General features: G+C 38.8%; 1 protein-coding gene across 1 annotated transcript in view; it reads right to left on the bottom strand.

Annotated features, from left to right (window-relative positions):
- Positions 1–13333, bottom strand: part of LOC123967997 (H-2 class II histocompatibility antigen, E-S beta chain-like) — a 19538-nt gene extending 6205 nt beyond the window's left edge. Inside the window, exons 1-4 of the mRNA XM_046044436.1 lie at positions 12975–13333; positions 12497–12778; positions 11976–12242; positions 6084–6365 (exon numbers count right to left, since the gene is read on the bottom strand). Coding sequence (XP_045900392.1) covers positions 6084–6365; positions 11976–12242; positions 12497–12548 — 601 coding nt within the window. The 5' untranslated portion in view covers positions 12549–12778; positions 12975–13333. The remainder of the gene's footprint in view (positions 1–6083; positions 6366–11975; positions 12243–12496; positions 12779–12974) is intronic.
- Positions 13334–13517: the final 184 nt, after the last annotated feature.

Here is a 13517-nt window from a genome sequence, read left to right as displayed (position 1 = left end):
GGGGCGTGGCCTCCGGTACAGTGAATGGCAATGAACATTAACACATGTGAAAATCAAAACACAGCGCTAAAATTATTTTTGTTCATGAAGTCACCTGTCTGTCAAAAACACAACTATGGATGTAGGTAAATCAGGATCTTTTACCTAATTTTGGTATTTTAGTCATGTCATCAGTGCAGTATCACATCTGTCTGCGCAACGCGTGTAGGATCTTTCCGCCGTGCCGTGGCTGCCTGAAGCGACACTTTCCCTGTCCTCGCGACTGTAAATTCCACTAACCACAAGAAAACAAAGGGGAAAAGAGCGTGACAAGTGTTAGTTTGTGGCTATAACAACGCTGTTGACACAATGTACAGATAACCTTGCAACCCCTGCTGGTGCCAAGAGAACTATACAACGTGTTAGGTCTAATTTTCAGGACAAACCGGAAAGGGGTCTGGACAACTGCTTGGATTTTACGTGATGTCTGGTCACCCTAGTGCGGATGCAAGTTTTAACAAGAAATTATATATGAAAACATTTAGTTAAACTGATAGTGATTAATATGGAATAATGGGGAGAAATTAGAAAACTCTTCAAGATTACTTTTCTTATGATTCTCTAGTTTTCAAACATCACTAAAGGATAACAACATGATATTTACTACTAAAACCTAATAGTCAAACGCCACTACTAACTTAAACTATTTAAACAGAACAAAACAGTTTATAATAAAACATTATTTTAGCTCACAAAAGCATGACTTGTAATGGTGCTTTCAGACCAACCGCGAATTTTCGCCTCGCAACGCTTTCCTCGCGTGAGTACATTCGCTGCAAGTGTTCACATACAACGCGAGAAGGCGATTTTAACACTATAACGTGAATAAACACAACTCGCCATTACTACAACTGTATGAACACAAAGTAAACATTTTGTTATGATTAAATGGCAATAAACAGATTAAACTGATACCGAAATAACTACAACATGATGCAGATTTGTTTTTGCAGATTACCAGGTAGTTCAAACTTATTATGGCGTTTACTTTTAGTCATAAGTTGTGAGCGTGTAAAACATGCTCCCAAGCAAATTATGTTGTTCCACACGCACGATACAGTACCCGAGCACAAATTCAACAAACGAGAGTTGTACAGGTTTCTGCGAGCGAGCGCCTGGTTTGCTCTCAAAGGATAACTCTGCTTGCACAGTGGAATTCTGCTAGTGCGCAGTGTGCTTTTGCTTGCTCAGCTGATTTCTGCTTGCTCCAGTCTACATGACTTTTGACAATTTGGGGGCGGAAACCAAGGAGGGCACTGACCCTCTTATGATTGGTCACTTTCAACGTGATCACAACCAGAGCCCTTAATTAAGGGAGTTACGACACTCTGTCGGAACTGTGGAATGCGGAAGTGACGCGTGTTACGGGGCAGCCGATAGTTCCAAACACTGAATAGTTCAGAAAACATGATTTATTATTGTCAGGCCTCTTGGGGAAAACCACAAGCAAGATATATTGTTAATTTCTTATCAACTGATTTAGATCAAATATTTTTCTGTTTTGTTTTTTACTGCTTAATCTCTCGTTCCACAGTCCAGTCCAGTTGGTGGCAGTAATGCACCATTAAACTGGTTTGCCCACCGCCAATAAACACAAATGAAGTTTGAGCGCCATATCCCATTCATTTTTGTTGTGTCCGATGTACCTATGCACGCTGGTAAGTTGATGAAATGACTGACATTTTAACCCATCAACTGACCTCTTGTGAATTTAGTCAATAGTGGTATTTCATGTAGCCAGCTTTAGTTCAACTTTAGTTTAGTTCGGAAGATATTAACTAATTTCATCATATCCTAAATGCAGCTAGCTAACCCGAGCAACACTTCACTGGCTAAGTTACCATAAAGTTAACGTTACTCCCTGTCAGCTTGCCGACATTTACTTTAAATGTCAAGTTATAAGTGTACGTTGATTCGTTGGCATTCAAAGTTTATCTTCGGTTATTAATTAGAATTAAAGTAGAAGTTAACAGCACTTAGTGGCTGCCGTAGTAGTAACGTAACATACCATGAACGGTAACGTTAGCTATGTGAAATAGATAACATGGCAAGCTTGTATCTAGCAAGGTTGTTCCTTGTTAACTTTTATTCAGTCATTAACGTTACACACATTGTTTGTTGGACAGTGCATCGGCTGATAAGATCAGCAGCACAAAAAGCAAGTAACGTTATAACTGCAGCAGATAGAAAACGACTTCATATGTTTTTCTGTCGAAGAGGCTGACATATGAAACCATCGGAGACTGACTTTAAGGAGCGAGCAAGCCAGTTATCCACAAAGGATCCAAATATCAAGAGGTATGTCCCTGTCAGAAACAGCTCTTTGTGTTGAATCAGTGCCTCTGAACAGCTAAAACTGATTATGTTAACCTTCATGAAGGTAGGACTGCATTATTTTTAGCTCCGTGTTTACCTAATAAACTGGCAGCTGGATCTGCTTATAGGCCTCATACAAACTTGCCAAACTTGTATATTTAAGAGTAAGTTAGTGGAGTGCAAATACCATCTCCAGCCAACAATAACAGGACAAACTTTCTTCCACATTGATGCTAATATGAATTTAGTGACATGAGACATACAAATTTGAGCTACGGAGGCATTTACACACCCTTTCAGCTGCTGGTCTTACTGTGTTGAATGCTCTTAGTGGCCTTAATAGGTGCACCTTTACAATGTAATGCATTTCAATACAACAGCTGTGCCATTATTTAATTAAATTTACACATGAGCATAAATGTGTAAATTTAATTAAATGTTTAATACTGAGGTTAAAATTAAAGGCTGTTTTACTGAACTACATTGTGTTGGATGAGGTTGTCCTCCCTATTTACATAATGTACATTAATGGGCCAGAATATCAGAAACTTTATTGTGTTGTATTTTTGTATGAGTAAGCACATCATGAGCAATGTACAATCCTGAGTCAAATTCCTCATATGTACACATACCTGGCAATAAAGCTGATTCTGATATAATGCAGCTCAGTACAACACCAACATCGCCAAGTATGACCTCAGTGATAAAACATGTAAGTGAATTAACACTTCTATGTATGCCTGTGTAAATAAATCCTGAACAGTACAGGGTTGACTCCCCCTAATTTTTGAATTCAGTGAAAGCTTAGGTTCTCAGAACATAATGTGACTACTTTGTCGCTTACATGAGTTATGCTGTTCTGTTGCTGAGATGTGATGATTCCATGCCTGCTAAGTGCAGTGTGGTCAGCAGAGGGCGCCCTATGCATTATACTGAGGCATCAGTAGCTAACGCCAGCAAAGTAGAATGAGCCGTCAGTACCTGATGAAGTCCAAGAATGCAGGCTACAGAGAGCGCTCCTGATTAAAACTGTATTTTCATATTTACAACGGAAATTAAATGTGTTGCACCAGAAGAGTCCTTAAAAGTGCGCAGACTTTTTTACCTTGCAGTGATTTGGCCTTTCCCTGTTTGTGTGCACACTTAGTCCCTCTTCTGGTATTTAATATTTGGTCATTAAACTCAAAGAATTTGCAACAAAGTAGTAGTACTAAATATGACCATTTTATTAAGGTGTAAAGGAACTTGTCTTACAACTTTTAGTCCACTGAAATAACATGAAAAAGTTTATAGTTACGTAATATCAAATTCTTTACTGGGGCACAGAACCAAATAACCAAAATCATGCCAATGTCCAGTACAACTCCTGTAAGCTCAACTTCATGAAATTATTTGTACATTATATTTCATGTACATTATAATTATATTATAATATTAAAATCCATTTCTTAAATGTATTAACCTTGTATTAACACTGTTTCATCTTTCTTCTCCCTGTTCTTTCCAGCAGCACCAGGCTTGTGTCTCAAGAGCTGGTCTCATCTGGGGCCTATGACCTGGTCTGCTTCTGACATTCCTCAACAAAAAACCTCACTTACCCTCTCCCTGTAGATAATGTATAATAAAGTGTTTAAACTGAGCAGCTTCAGTTAATTATTGATATTCACTTGTTGGAGATGTTTATGTGACGTGTCTTAACACAACAGTACATTAGGACATGTGATACAGTAGACTAATTATATATATTCTGCATATACAGTACATTCTATGCATGTATTTGTGTGTTCTGAGATAGTTTAGCCTGTGTTTTGGGAAGGATAAAGGGGTAACGTTACAATAGCCATTTTAAAATAAATTACAAATCAGTAATTATATGGATTGTATTTAGGAATAGAGTAATTCACTCAGTAGCCTAACCATCTGCATTTCAACAAATAACACTGTTAATGCTGTCTCTCCGTCCTTCCAAAAAAAAGAATCACTACTGTAAGTACAGTTAACGTAGTAATCAATGCACATTATACCTGAAAAGTGCTGCAAATATAGTCTGCTGTTAGTGTTGTAACGTCACACCTCTTCCCTCCAAAATTAAGCACAAACGGATAATACTGCTTTCCCGACTCCCCAGAAGAAATGGTATCATATGTAAGTATAAGGATAGTAATCAAAACACATTATGTCTTAATATTTATCCGAAAAACGCTGCAAATATAGTCGCTGCTGGTGTCTGTCCCACCTGAAACCGTTCAAAGTGGTTGACAGCCCGGACTGGTTGGAATTACTGAGAGCTGCATGGAGCACGTGATTGCGTGGCAACGAGAGTGTCGTAACTCCCTTAATTAAGGGCTCTGGTTGTGATCACATTGAAAGTGACCAATCATAAGAGGGCCAGTGCCCTCCTTGGTTTCCGCCCCCAAATTGTCAAAAGTCATGTAGACTGGAGCAAGCAGAAATCCGCTGAGCGAGTATAAGCACACTGTGCGCAAACCAGGCGCTCGCACGCAGAAACCTGTACAACTCTCGTTTGTTGAATTTGTGCGCGAGTACTGTATTGTGCGCGCTGGAAGGTTACTTTTTGCGCATGTGGACTAACATAATTTGCTCGAGCAGGTTTTACACGCTCACAACTTATGACTTAAAATAAACGCCATAGGTTCCACTACAGCCAGGCAGTCTACATCTACAATAAACTGGCGAATCTGTAACGTTAGTGAGAATTCAAGTAAGTTAACTGTTAACCTTGGCCGAATATAATATCTATATAATATAGCACCAATTCAGCCTGACTGACATTGTTCATCTTCACATCATTTTCACTTCTGAAAGTTATTTTGTTTGTATGTTTTCTGAACCAATGGGGACAGAAGCCTTTTGACTTTGCCCAGGCAGCACAAAAATGGCTTTCTATGCTCCAGACCTAGATGGGTGGACAGAGCAGAGAAGGAGTAGTGAATAATTTTTTTTATTCCATAAATAAACATGTATTTTTTAACTGTCATTTATACATTTTTTATATTATAGTCTCTTTTCTGTGGTTTAATATTGGTTGAAATAGCATTGAAGTCAAGTTGATTTTTAGTTAGGCTATGATTTCAATGTGGTTTCAATATTAAAAATTGTGCAAAATGATGCAATGAAATTAACACTTACAGCAGAATGTTGATTCAACATAGTTTCAATAATGTTTGCTAACTGGGAAGTGGCTAGGGAGTGACTGTTACCCGCCAAGGCTGAAATCCATCCGCATTTGGCGGGTGTTGATGTCAAGCCCTGGTTGCAAGTCCTGTACCTTACCAACTGAGCTAACCGAACAACATGTTGATGCAAGTCAAAATTATGGCTTATTCAAAAATTCGTATTCAAAAGTGTCTGCACTGCCTGAATTCTACCAGAAGTAGAACAAGAATAACGTAGTGCCGAAACACGATCTGTTTTTAAGTACATAAGTATAATCAGAATCAAACTGTACTGTGTAAATTTCATAAGCATCTTACCCGCTGTTCTAATAGTGGATTATTACTGATACTTAAGCATTTTACCATGGATCATTTTCACTATTGTATATAAAGTGTGGTAGTTTAAGCTGTAGAGTAACGAGTAACCTCAATATTGTACTTAAGAACAGTAAACAGTACTTCAGTTAATGTAGTTAGTGTCATTACACCACCGGTAATACCTCATTGCTTGAGGTAATTTTACTTTAGCTGTCCACATGCACACTCTCTTACCCCAGTCATAAAGTTTGGGCTCCATGAGGCTGGCGTGCTCCACCATACAGGTGATTTTCTCTCCTGGTCTGGGTGTAAACTCCAGATAGGAGTGCATCTGGTAGAGCCAATTCCCATTGGGCAGTTCATCAGTGGACGTCACATCAGATGTCACCTTCTTTCCGTTCCTCAGCCAAGTCACCCAAATTTGTTTGGGATAAAAGTCGTACACACTGCAGACGAGCATCCCTGGATGTTTGCTGCCCACTGCCTCAACTGACCTCAGCCTGACGGAGGGCTCGACTAGAGGAAAATAACCCAAGACACATTTTGTCATAAATTCCACATCTTTACCCCATGCATTTATTATGACATTATACAAATTGCCTTTAAAGCAAATGTTTGACATTTAGGGAAATACAAGTCTTTGCAGAACTATTTCTCTGCCAGGCAAACAATAACATCCTGGTTGCCTGGCAACTACTGAGAGCCAAGAAAACAATCCTAACTAGATAGCCAGCGAATCCATGTATGGTTCATTCTTTGTTTATTACATTTCAAAACCAAATTGGAAAAAACAAAAAAACAAGTAGTATTTTGGTTTTGCTATTTTAAAACCACAATGGAAAAATGGTAAACAAAAAAACAGACATCTGTTTTGTTTTTCTGCTTTAAACCCAAAACGTAAAAACAAAGCAGATGCCTTTTGTTCTATCTACAACTGGTGTTATACCCCTACTGGTTTTTAAACTAACTGGCTGCTGTACAAGTGCGCCTGTTGTTTGCAACAGCTGTGGTCTACCTCCGTCCCCAGATTGGTCACACTCACAAAACATACAGGCTATTTCTTTTCAAGTCGCATCGCATCTCATAGTGACTGGCAAATATGATTGTAGAAGTGAGCACTATATTATAGCCACATACGGAAAAAAAACCATATGGTACCTGCCACTTATTATTATTATTAAAAACACCTAAAATAACATACCCAAGATAAATCAGTATTTTTAATAATACAATATTTTTCTGTTAAAGAGTAAATGGAGATGCAAAAAGGAAAATGATATTTTCATCCTCGCCTGGTATAAAATCTATATTTTAATAGCACTATCACCATTAAAAGCATCATCCAGCTCACTATAATGCAACTGTGTCTTCTAATACACCTGGAATACAACTGTAACTGTAAATTTGATGAAAAGAAACTAATATACAACAGTTATTACATAATTTTTTTTTTTTAAATATGCCAGGTGAATGTCCATGTTTTGGCCATATTTACTGTTTATATGTTCAATTTTATTGGGGGTTTTCTTCAAAAGAATGAGAATGGTTCATAAAGACCCTTATGAAAAATCGAGGAAGAGGAGGAGAGATCCCGTGGCCCCTGTCTGGAGCCAGGCCCAGAGGGAGGGCTCGCTGGTGAGCGCCTGGTGGCCAGGTTTGGCAACATGGCACCCCCCTCTCCATCCTTTGGACCCACCATCCATAGGAAGATCCACAGGGGTCGTGTGCACAGCTGCTGCTCCTTTGCGTCGAAAGGAGCCAGTTGAGGTGGTTTGGGCATCTGATAAGGATGCCTCCTAGGGAGGTGTTCCAGGCACGTCCAGCTGGGAGGAGGCCTCGGAGAAGACCTAGGACTAGGTGGAGAGATTACTCTATCGCCATACTGGCCTAGGAACGCCTCGGGACCCCCCAGTCAGAGCTGGTTAATGTGGCTCAGGAAAGAGAAGTTTGGGGTCCCCTGCTGGATCTGCTGCCCCTGCGATCCGACCCCGTATAAGCGGATGAAGTTGGATGGATGGATGGATGGGCCGGAAGCGAGTGACTTAGGCTCTATATTTGACGACAGAAACAAAACTTATCAGCTCACTGACCTCACCAAGATGGCTGCCCGCGACTACGATGCCTATTGACACAAACAGCCGCTGTTTTTGGACTGAAAACAGCTAAAACAGAAAACACAAAAGTAAGCGAAAATCGATCTCCTGCCCGATATCAGGACATGTACCCCTTGGTTAAAGAAAATGTAGGCTACTTTTTGCAAGATTGCGGTGAGCTGGGTTCAAACTCACAAGAGTAAAAACAAATCCTTATTGTGGCGCATTGCTTTTCCAACGAGCCACTCAAACACTCAAGATATTTCCAGTCAACTATTAAGTATGTCAGCATCCAGGTAGAATTTTATATTGGGCTCATCTGAAGCTGCCGGTTACCTAATCGATCTAAGAAAATACCTGAATACATTTATCAAGGGATTTTTCTCAAGGCTACGGCCAGGGTGTGAACTGTGGAGAGGCTGCCGCATCTGTTGTTTTCTCTACACTAACTGTAGCATAATGGCTACATATAATAATAATAATAATAATAAACAATACCTGAAATGTTCACATTCAGCACTAGGCCTACATGCTTGCAGCTATGAATGTTTCTTTGAGTCCCAGTCAGTCCTCCCTTTGAGGCACGGGCAAACAACCCCCGCACCACCCCCACTGGGAAAAAAAGAGGGCTCCCCCCAAAGCTAGGCCTATAGTTCGCACACTAGCCACGCAACATTGATCACTACATTACAGCCCCACAATACTAGCGTACGCATTATAACAAAGGAATAATTTAAAACAGTGACTATCTGACACCGACAATACTGTCAAAATACATTAAATAGCCTAATTGACAACACTGAGCCACAGGAAGAGTAGAATATAAGTAACCTAATATTCTGCCCACAACACAGTAGGCTACCAAAATGTTGTGCATATTGTAGGCTATAGTGCCATAGAAGGGACCCACTCAAACCTCTTTATTTGCCATTAATACAGTCCATACCGTGTTTTAATGCTGAGCTTTACTCCAAATGAGCCCAGTATAGTGTGCTATCTGTGTATGATTTGTTAAAACTTGCCAAATTAATAACAGTATATCTGCAATAACAACACTGACAACTATCACTGAATTAATTTGATCCTGAAGAAATCTTAAAAACCGGAGGATTCTCAGGCAACTTCTGAGGCATTCCTGTTTCTGTCCCAGTTGCAAGTGAGTCACAAACTGAACGTTGAGCCTCCTGTTTTTCTAACTAAAAACACACTTCTGTTGATGTTCAAGCTCATCTTAATTACATTTAATCAGGCACCGCCATCACCCAAGTGTATCTGCTGCAGGTTTATCAAGTGTAACACACAAAGCTATACAAATCACACATTAAATATCAAAATTTATATTTTTCCTTTTCGGTTTTAAAACAGAAGAAAAAACTGAAGTCTTTGTTTTCTATCTGTTTTTCCATTTTGGTTTTGAAATGAAATAATCAAAGAATGAACCATACATGGATTGGACTGCCATCTTTGTATTGACTCGTAAACAGAGGAGCAACTTTACAAACAGGTGGTGAGAACCAGAAGTTACAAGCAAGTCTCAAGTCTTAACCTTCAAGTCAAGTCCCAAGTTACGGTGATGAAAGTCAAGTCTTTGCTGGGGTCAAGCAAGTCACAAGTCAAGTCATATGAAATTCTAAGGAATCCAGCTTGTTTAAATAGTTTAAGAGAGGTGGTAATTCAACTGTATGATCATTTTTGAAGATTTGGAAGAGTGTTTCTGTTCTAAATATAAACTATACACAAAGGTTTTCTATTAATTAGTCTACTATTGGCTTCACTGATAATTGAAATGGGGTAGAAACATAGAGCAATAGAAACACATGTTAGTAACGGTAACTAAGTGTAAACATACTAAAAGTAATATATTTTATATTTTTCGTTTCCCCTTGAAAAATCTTGCCAACAAATGCATGCAGACAACTGTAGCTGGGAGTTATTAGCTGGAAAACACTGTGGGGCCACAGCATAAAACTTGTCCAATCTTAAATTTTTATACCAATTACCATGAAAAATGAATATTTTACACAGGTTTTTCTAAGGGTTTGTCTTAGCACTGCCCCTTGGCAGCAAGGGCCTGCTACTGCATCACAGTTTATGATCACACCATAGCTTGACGCAGATGTGTCTTTTGGTAGTAGATCATGAACTTCCCACTTAAAGCTGGATATCGTTATTTACAGAATTAATTGACTACACAAAGTGCCAGTCATCGGCACAACGGACAGCGGACCATTGGGTGATTTTCTATACTGACACTGGGCCGGCCCAATCACATCTCTTACTAGCCCCCACCCCCTCTGCTCTCTGTTCCTAAACCCCCCCCCCCCAAAAAAAAATCTTCACAGGGAGGGCCGCCAAATAGCAGGAATAGCTCAACCTGTAGGGAGTGAGTAACTCAACAACAACATAAAAAATATTTTCCATATTAGGCTAATATGCAATAATCCTCTGTTGAAGAGCAGTGAGGTGGTCTGCCATCACTGTGGAGTGAAATGAGTCAGTGGAAACAGAAGGTTTTCTTTTTACATGAGTTCGAATCTTGGCTGAATGCAGTAAGCTTTCTGTGAGAATGTCTTTTTTTTTTTTAGATACTTGTGTTGTCTTAAGCATTCATTTATTCATTCAATCGTTTCTGCCACATCAATTGCATTATGTTCAGCAGAAGCTCACTTTTATTTTGAAATGTGCTGCGACACGATGTTACCGTAATGCCTAGAAAGAACATGCATCACAAAACAGCGCGAGGGCTGGTTTGACTTCAGTTAATCTAAACCCTTAAAAGCAAGGATGGTGTATTAGTGAGGGGTGTCCGACCAATTTTTACTGGAATTGATCGTCTAGACCTTTAACAATGTAATAAGACCATTTTTGTTGGAATATATTAATCGGTGGATTACTATGAGACTTCATTGATGAATCGCGTCAATTTTAATTGTACTGGTTGGTCTGACTGAGGCGCTGTAACCGCTGTATTCTTTCAAATGGTTTGCATTGGTCTAATCTCAAGAATTTTAGCTTTCTAACGGTGTAGGCTATCATGAGTATGAAGTTAACAAAGCTATTGTGGGCACATAACGAGAGCTGTTATCAGAACCTGTTAGCACAATGGATGTTAAGAGGTTTTCACATAAAGTTACAACAGCACCAAACTGCAGCCAAACAAACTTTCAACTGAATCTGCTCGGCCTTATTGTCTGCATATTGGGTCCACATCCCTCATTTCCCTGTGTATACAATCATGTACACAACACCTTTTGGGGTTTTTTAAGTAATGTACATTAGAGTGATGTTGAGCTTCTGATCAGTTAACTCCCAGGAAGAAAAGAGCATAAGTATTGTTGAAGCCATAATGCAGATTGGCCATATTTATTTATTATTATGTTGATTATGAGAAGTTTTTGTTGTGACGTAAGTAAGAGGCAATCTGGTCGTTGATTTAGCCATGGGTGAACAGCTGCTCATAGGGGGTGGAAAGGCAAACAATTTTAAATCGCAGAATGCAGAATTACGAAGTGTGAACTCTTTCAATTGTTGTCAAAGTGATCCTGAAATAAAGGAATACAAATGAATACACCACGAATCTGTGAATGCAAATTGATTTACGGACCGCTCCCACAAGTGTTTCCCAAAACCTTTGCTTTAAATGAGCAGTGTGTAGGATTTAGTGGAATTGAGCGTGACATTGTAGATTGCAACCAAGTGAATACAGTTTGCCTCACCCTCCTGTGCCAAGCATGTGTGAAACTATGGTGACCGCGAAACTCACGGAAAACTATGGAGGCCCAGTCTAGAGCCAGTGTTTGGTTTGTCCATTTTAGGCTACTTTAGAAACATGGCACTCTCTGTGGAAGGGGGCCTGCTCCCTCTGTGTATATAGTATATAAGGGGGTTATTTTAAGCCAATGAATACAACTTATTTTAAGTTTATTGTACACAAATGAAAGCATACTTAATATAATAATATTAACGCCATATTATGCCAATAGAACTCACTAAATCTTACACACTGAAGGAAATTTTCATTATATTGTCTCACCTGGGGTCAGAAGGCTATTATAAACCAGTGGGACGTTTCTTTTGCAAATGTCTGCTTTCCATTTCTCTTTATTCACAAAACTTGGTATTCCATTGAGGAAATCTGCATATTCTATTGCTTCCTTTGTGTAGCCGATCAGTTTTCCCAAAGTGCTGTTGTACTGGAACATTAGCATCTTGTTGAGGTAGTACTGCTCCAGTAACACAGTGTCGTGACCATCATGGGAACTAAATTGGCAACGCATCAAAACGTGACCATAGAGAGCATCTGTAAGAATAATTTCAACAGATATTAGAGATATAGAGATATATATATATATATATATATATAGTTAGTTGTATTCTCTGGTTCATTTAATATTCTCACGCATCAGACTCTAAAGCTAAACATGTGAACAAAGGTTTGTCTGTCTCTATTGTTATAAACTACTTTCACATTCTAGCAAGCAAATATTTGACTCTGTTGTATGTACTTGAGCAGTAACACAAATAAACAATGATAGATTAAGCTTTATTTCTTACCTGCTCTTGAAAATGCAAACTGGAGAATTAGGAAGCCGAGAGCATGAGACATATTGCCAACTGAAAGAAAACTTGCCCGGAGAAAATGGCAAATGTTTTTCTGAGCTTGACAGACGAGGAAGTTCAGGTGCAGATTTGTCCGTAAGCAGGTGTGGCTCTCATACCAATCTCGAAGCAGTGTTTAGTTCCCATGATCACGTTGTTATCATGAGTCATATTTCTACTTCAGTTGTCTTTGTATTCAATGTACGTAGTACCAGGTGAAGTAGAAGTACTTACATCCTTTATATTTAGGAAAAAGTGACAAAACAATAATGTAAAAACACTCCATTACAAGTAAAAGTCCTGCATCTAAAGCAATACATGGATTAAAAGTATTTCTGCAAAATATCCAAAAGTAAAAGTACTCATTATGTAGAAAATTGGCCAATGAGTGGTCAAAATGTACCATGTTATAAATCAAATAAAGTGGCTTTACCTGTCAGATGAATGTAGTGTAGTAAATGGTTCAATATTTCACTCTGAAATGGACTGAAAAGAACATGACAACATACTATGATACTTTGTACAGCTGACATCTGGGTTTCATAGCTAAAACACCAGCATAATTAAAATGTGATTACTCATTTTGTCACAAATCTTATTAATGAATGAGGTTATCTGTAGTGGCTCAATGAATAGTGAATATATTTATTTGATCTGTTCATTGATCTATAACTTATTCATATGTAGCGTATTTGCTATCATTGGTTGGCTTCAGAAGTTTTTACTGTGAGTTATGAGCATCTGCTGCACATTAAAAATGATTCAGTGATTTGTTTATAGTGTTCTTAGCTTCACATCAATATAGTCCATCAGTAAGAATGTCCTGTTTCTAGCACAGAGCACAACTTATTCCACAAAGTCAGGTTATGGTTGAAATACTATGATCAGCAGAGGGCACGCAAAGGACACAGACAGGAGGAGCAGTGCAGTAAAAAAAAAAACAGACATCAGTGCAGTCAAAAACAATCATAGTTAA

Source organism: Micropterus dolomieu, linkage group LG03 (assembly GCF_021292245.1).
Source record: "Micropterus dolomieu isolate WLL.071019.BEF.003 ecotype Adirondacks linkage group LG03, ASM2129224v1, whole genome shotgun sequence".
Classification (NCBI taxonomy): domain Eukaryota; kingdom Metazoa; phylum Chordata; class Actinopteri; order Centrarchiformes; family Centrarchidae; genus Micropterus; species Micropterus dolomieu.
This window is presented reverse-complemented; position numbering and strand designations above follow the sequence as displayed.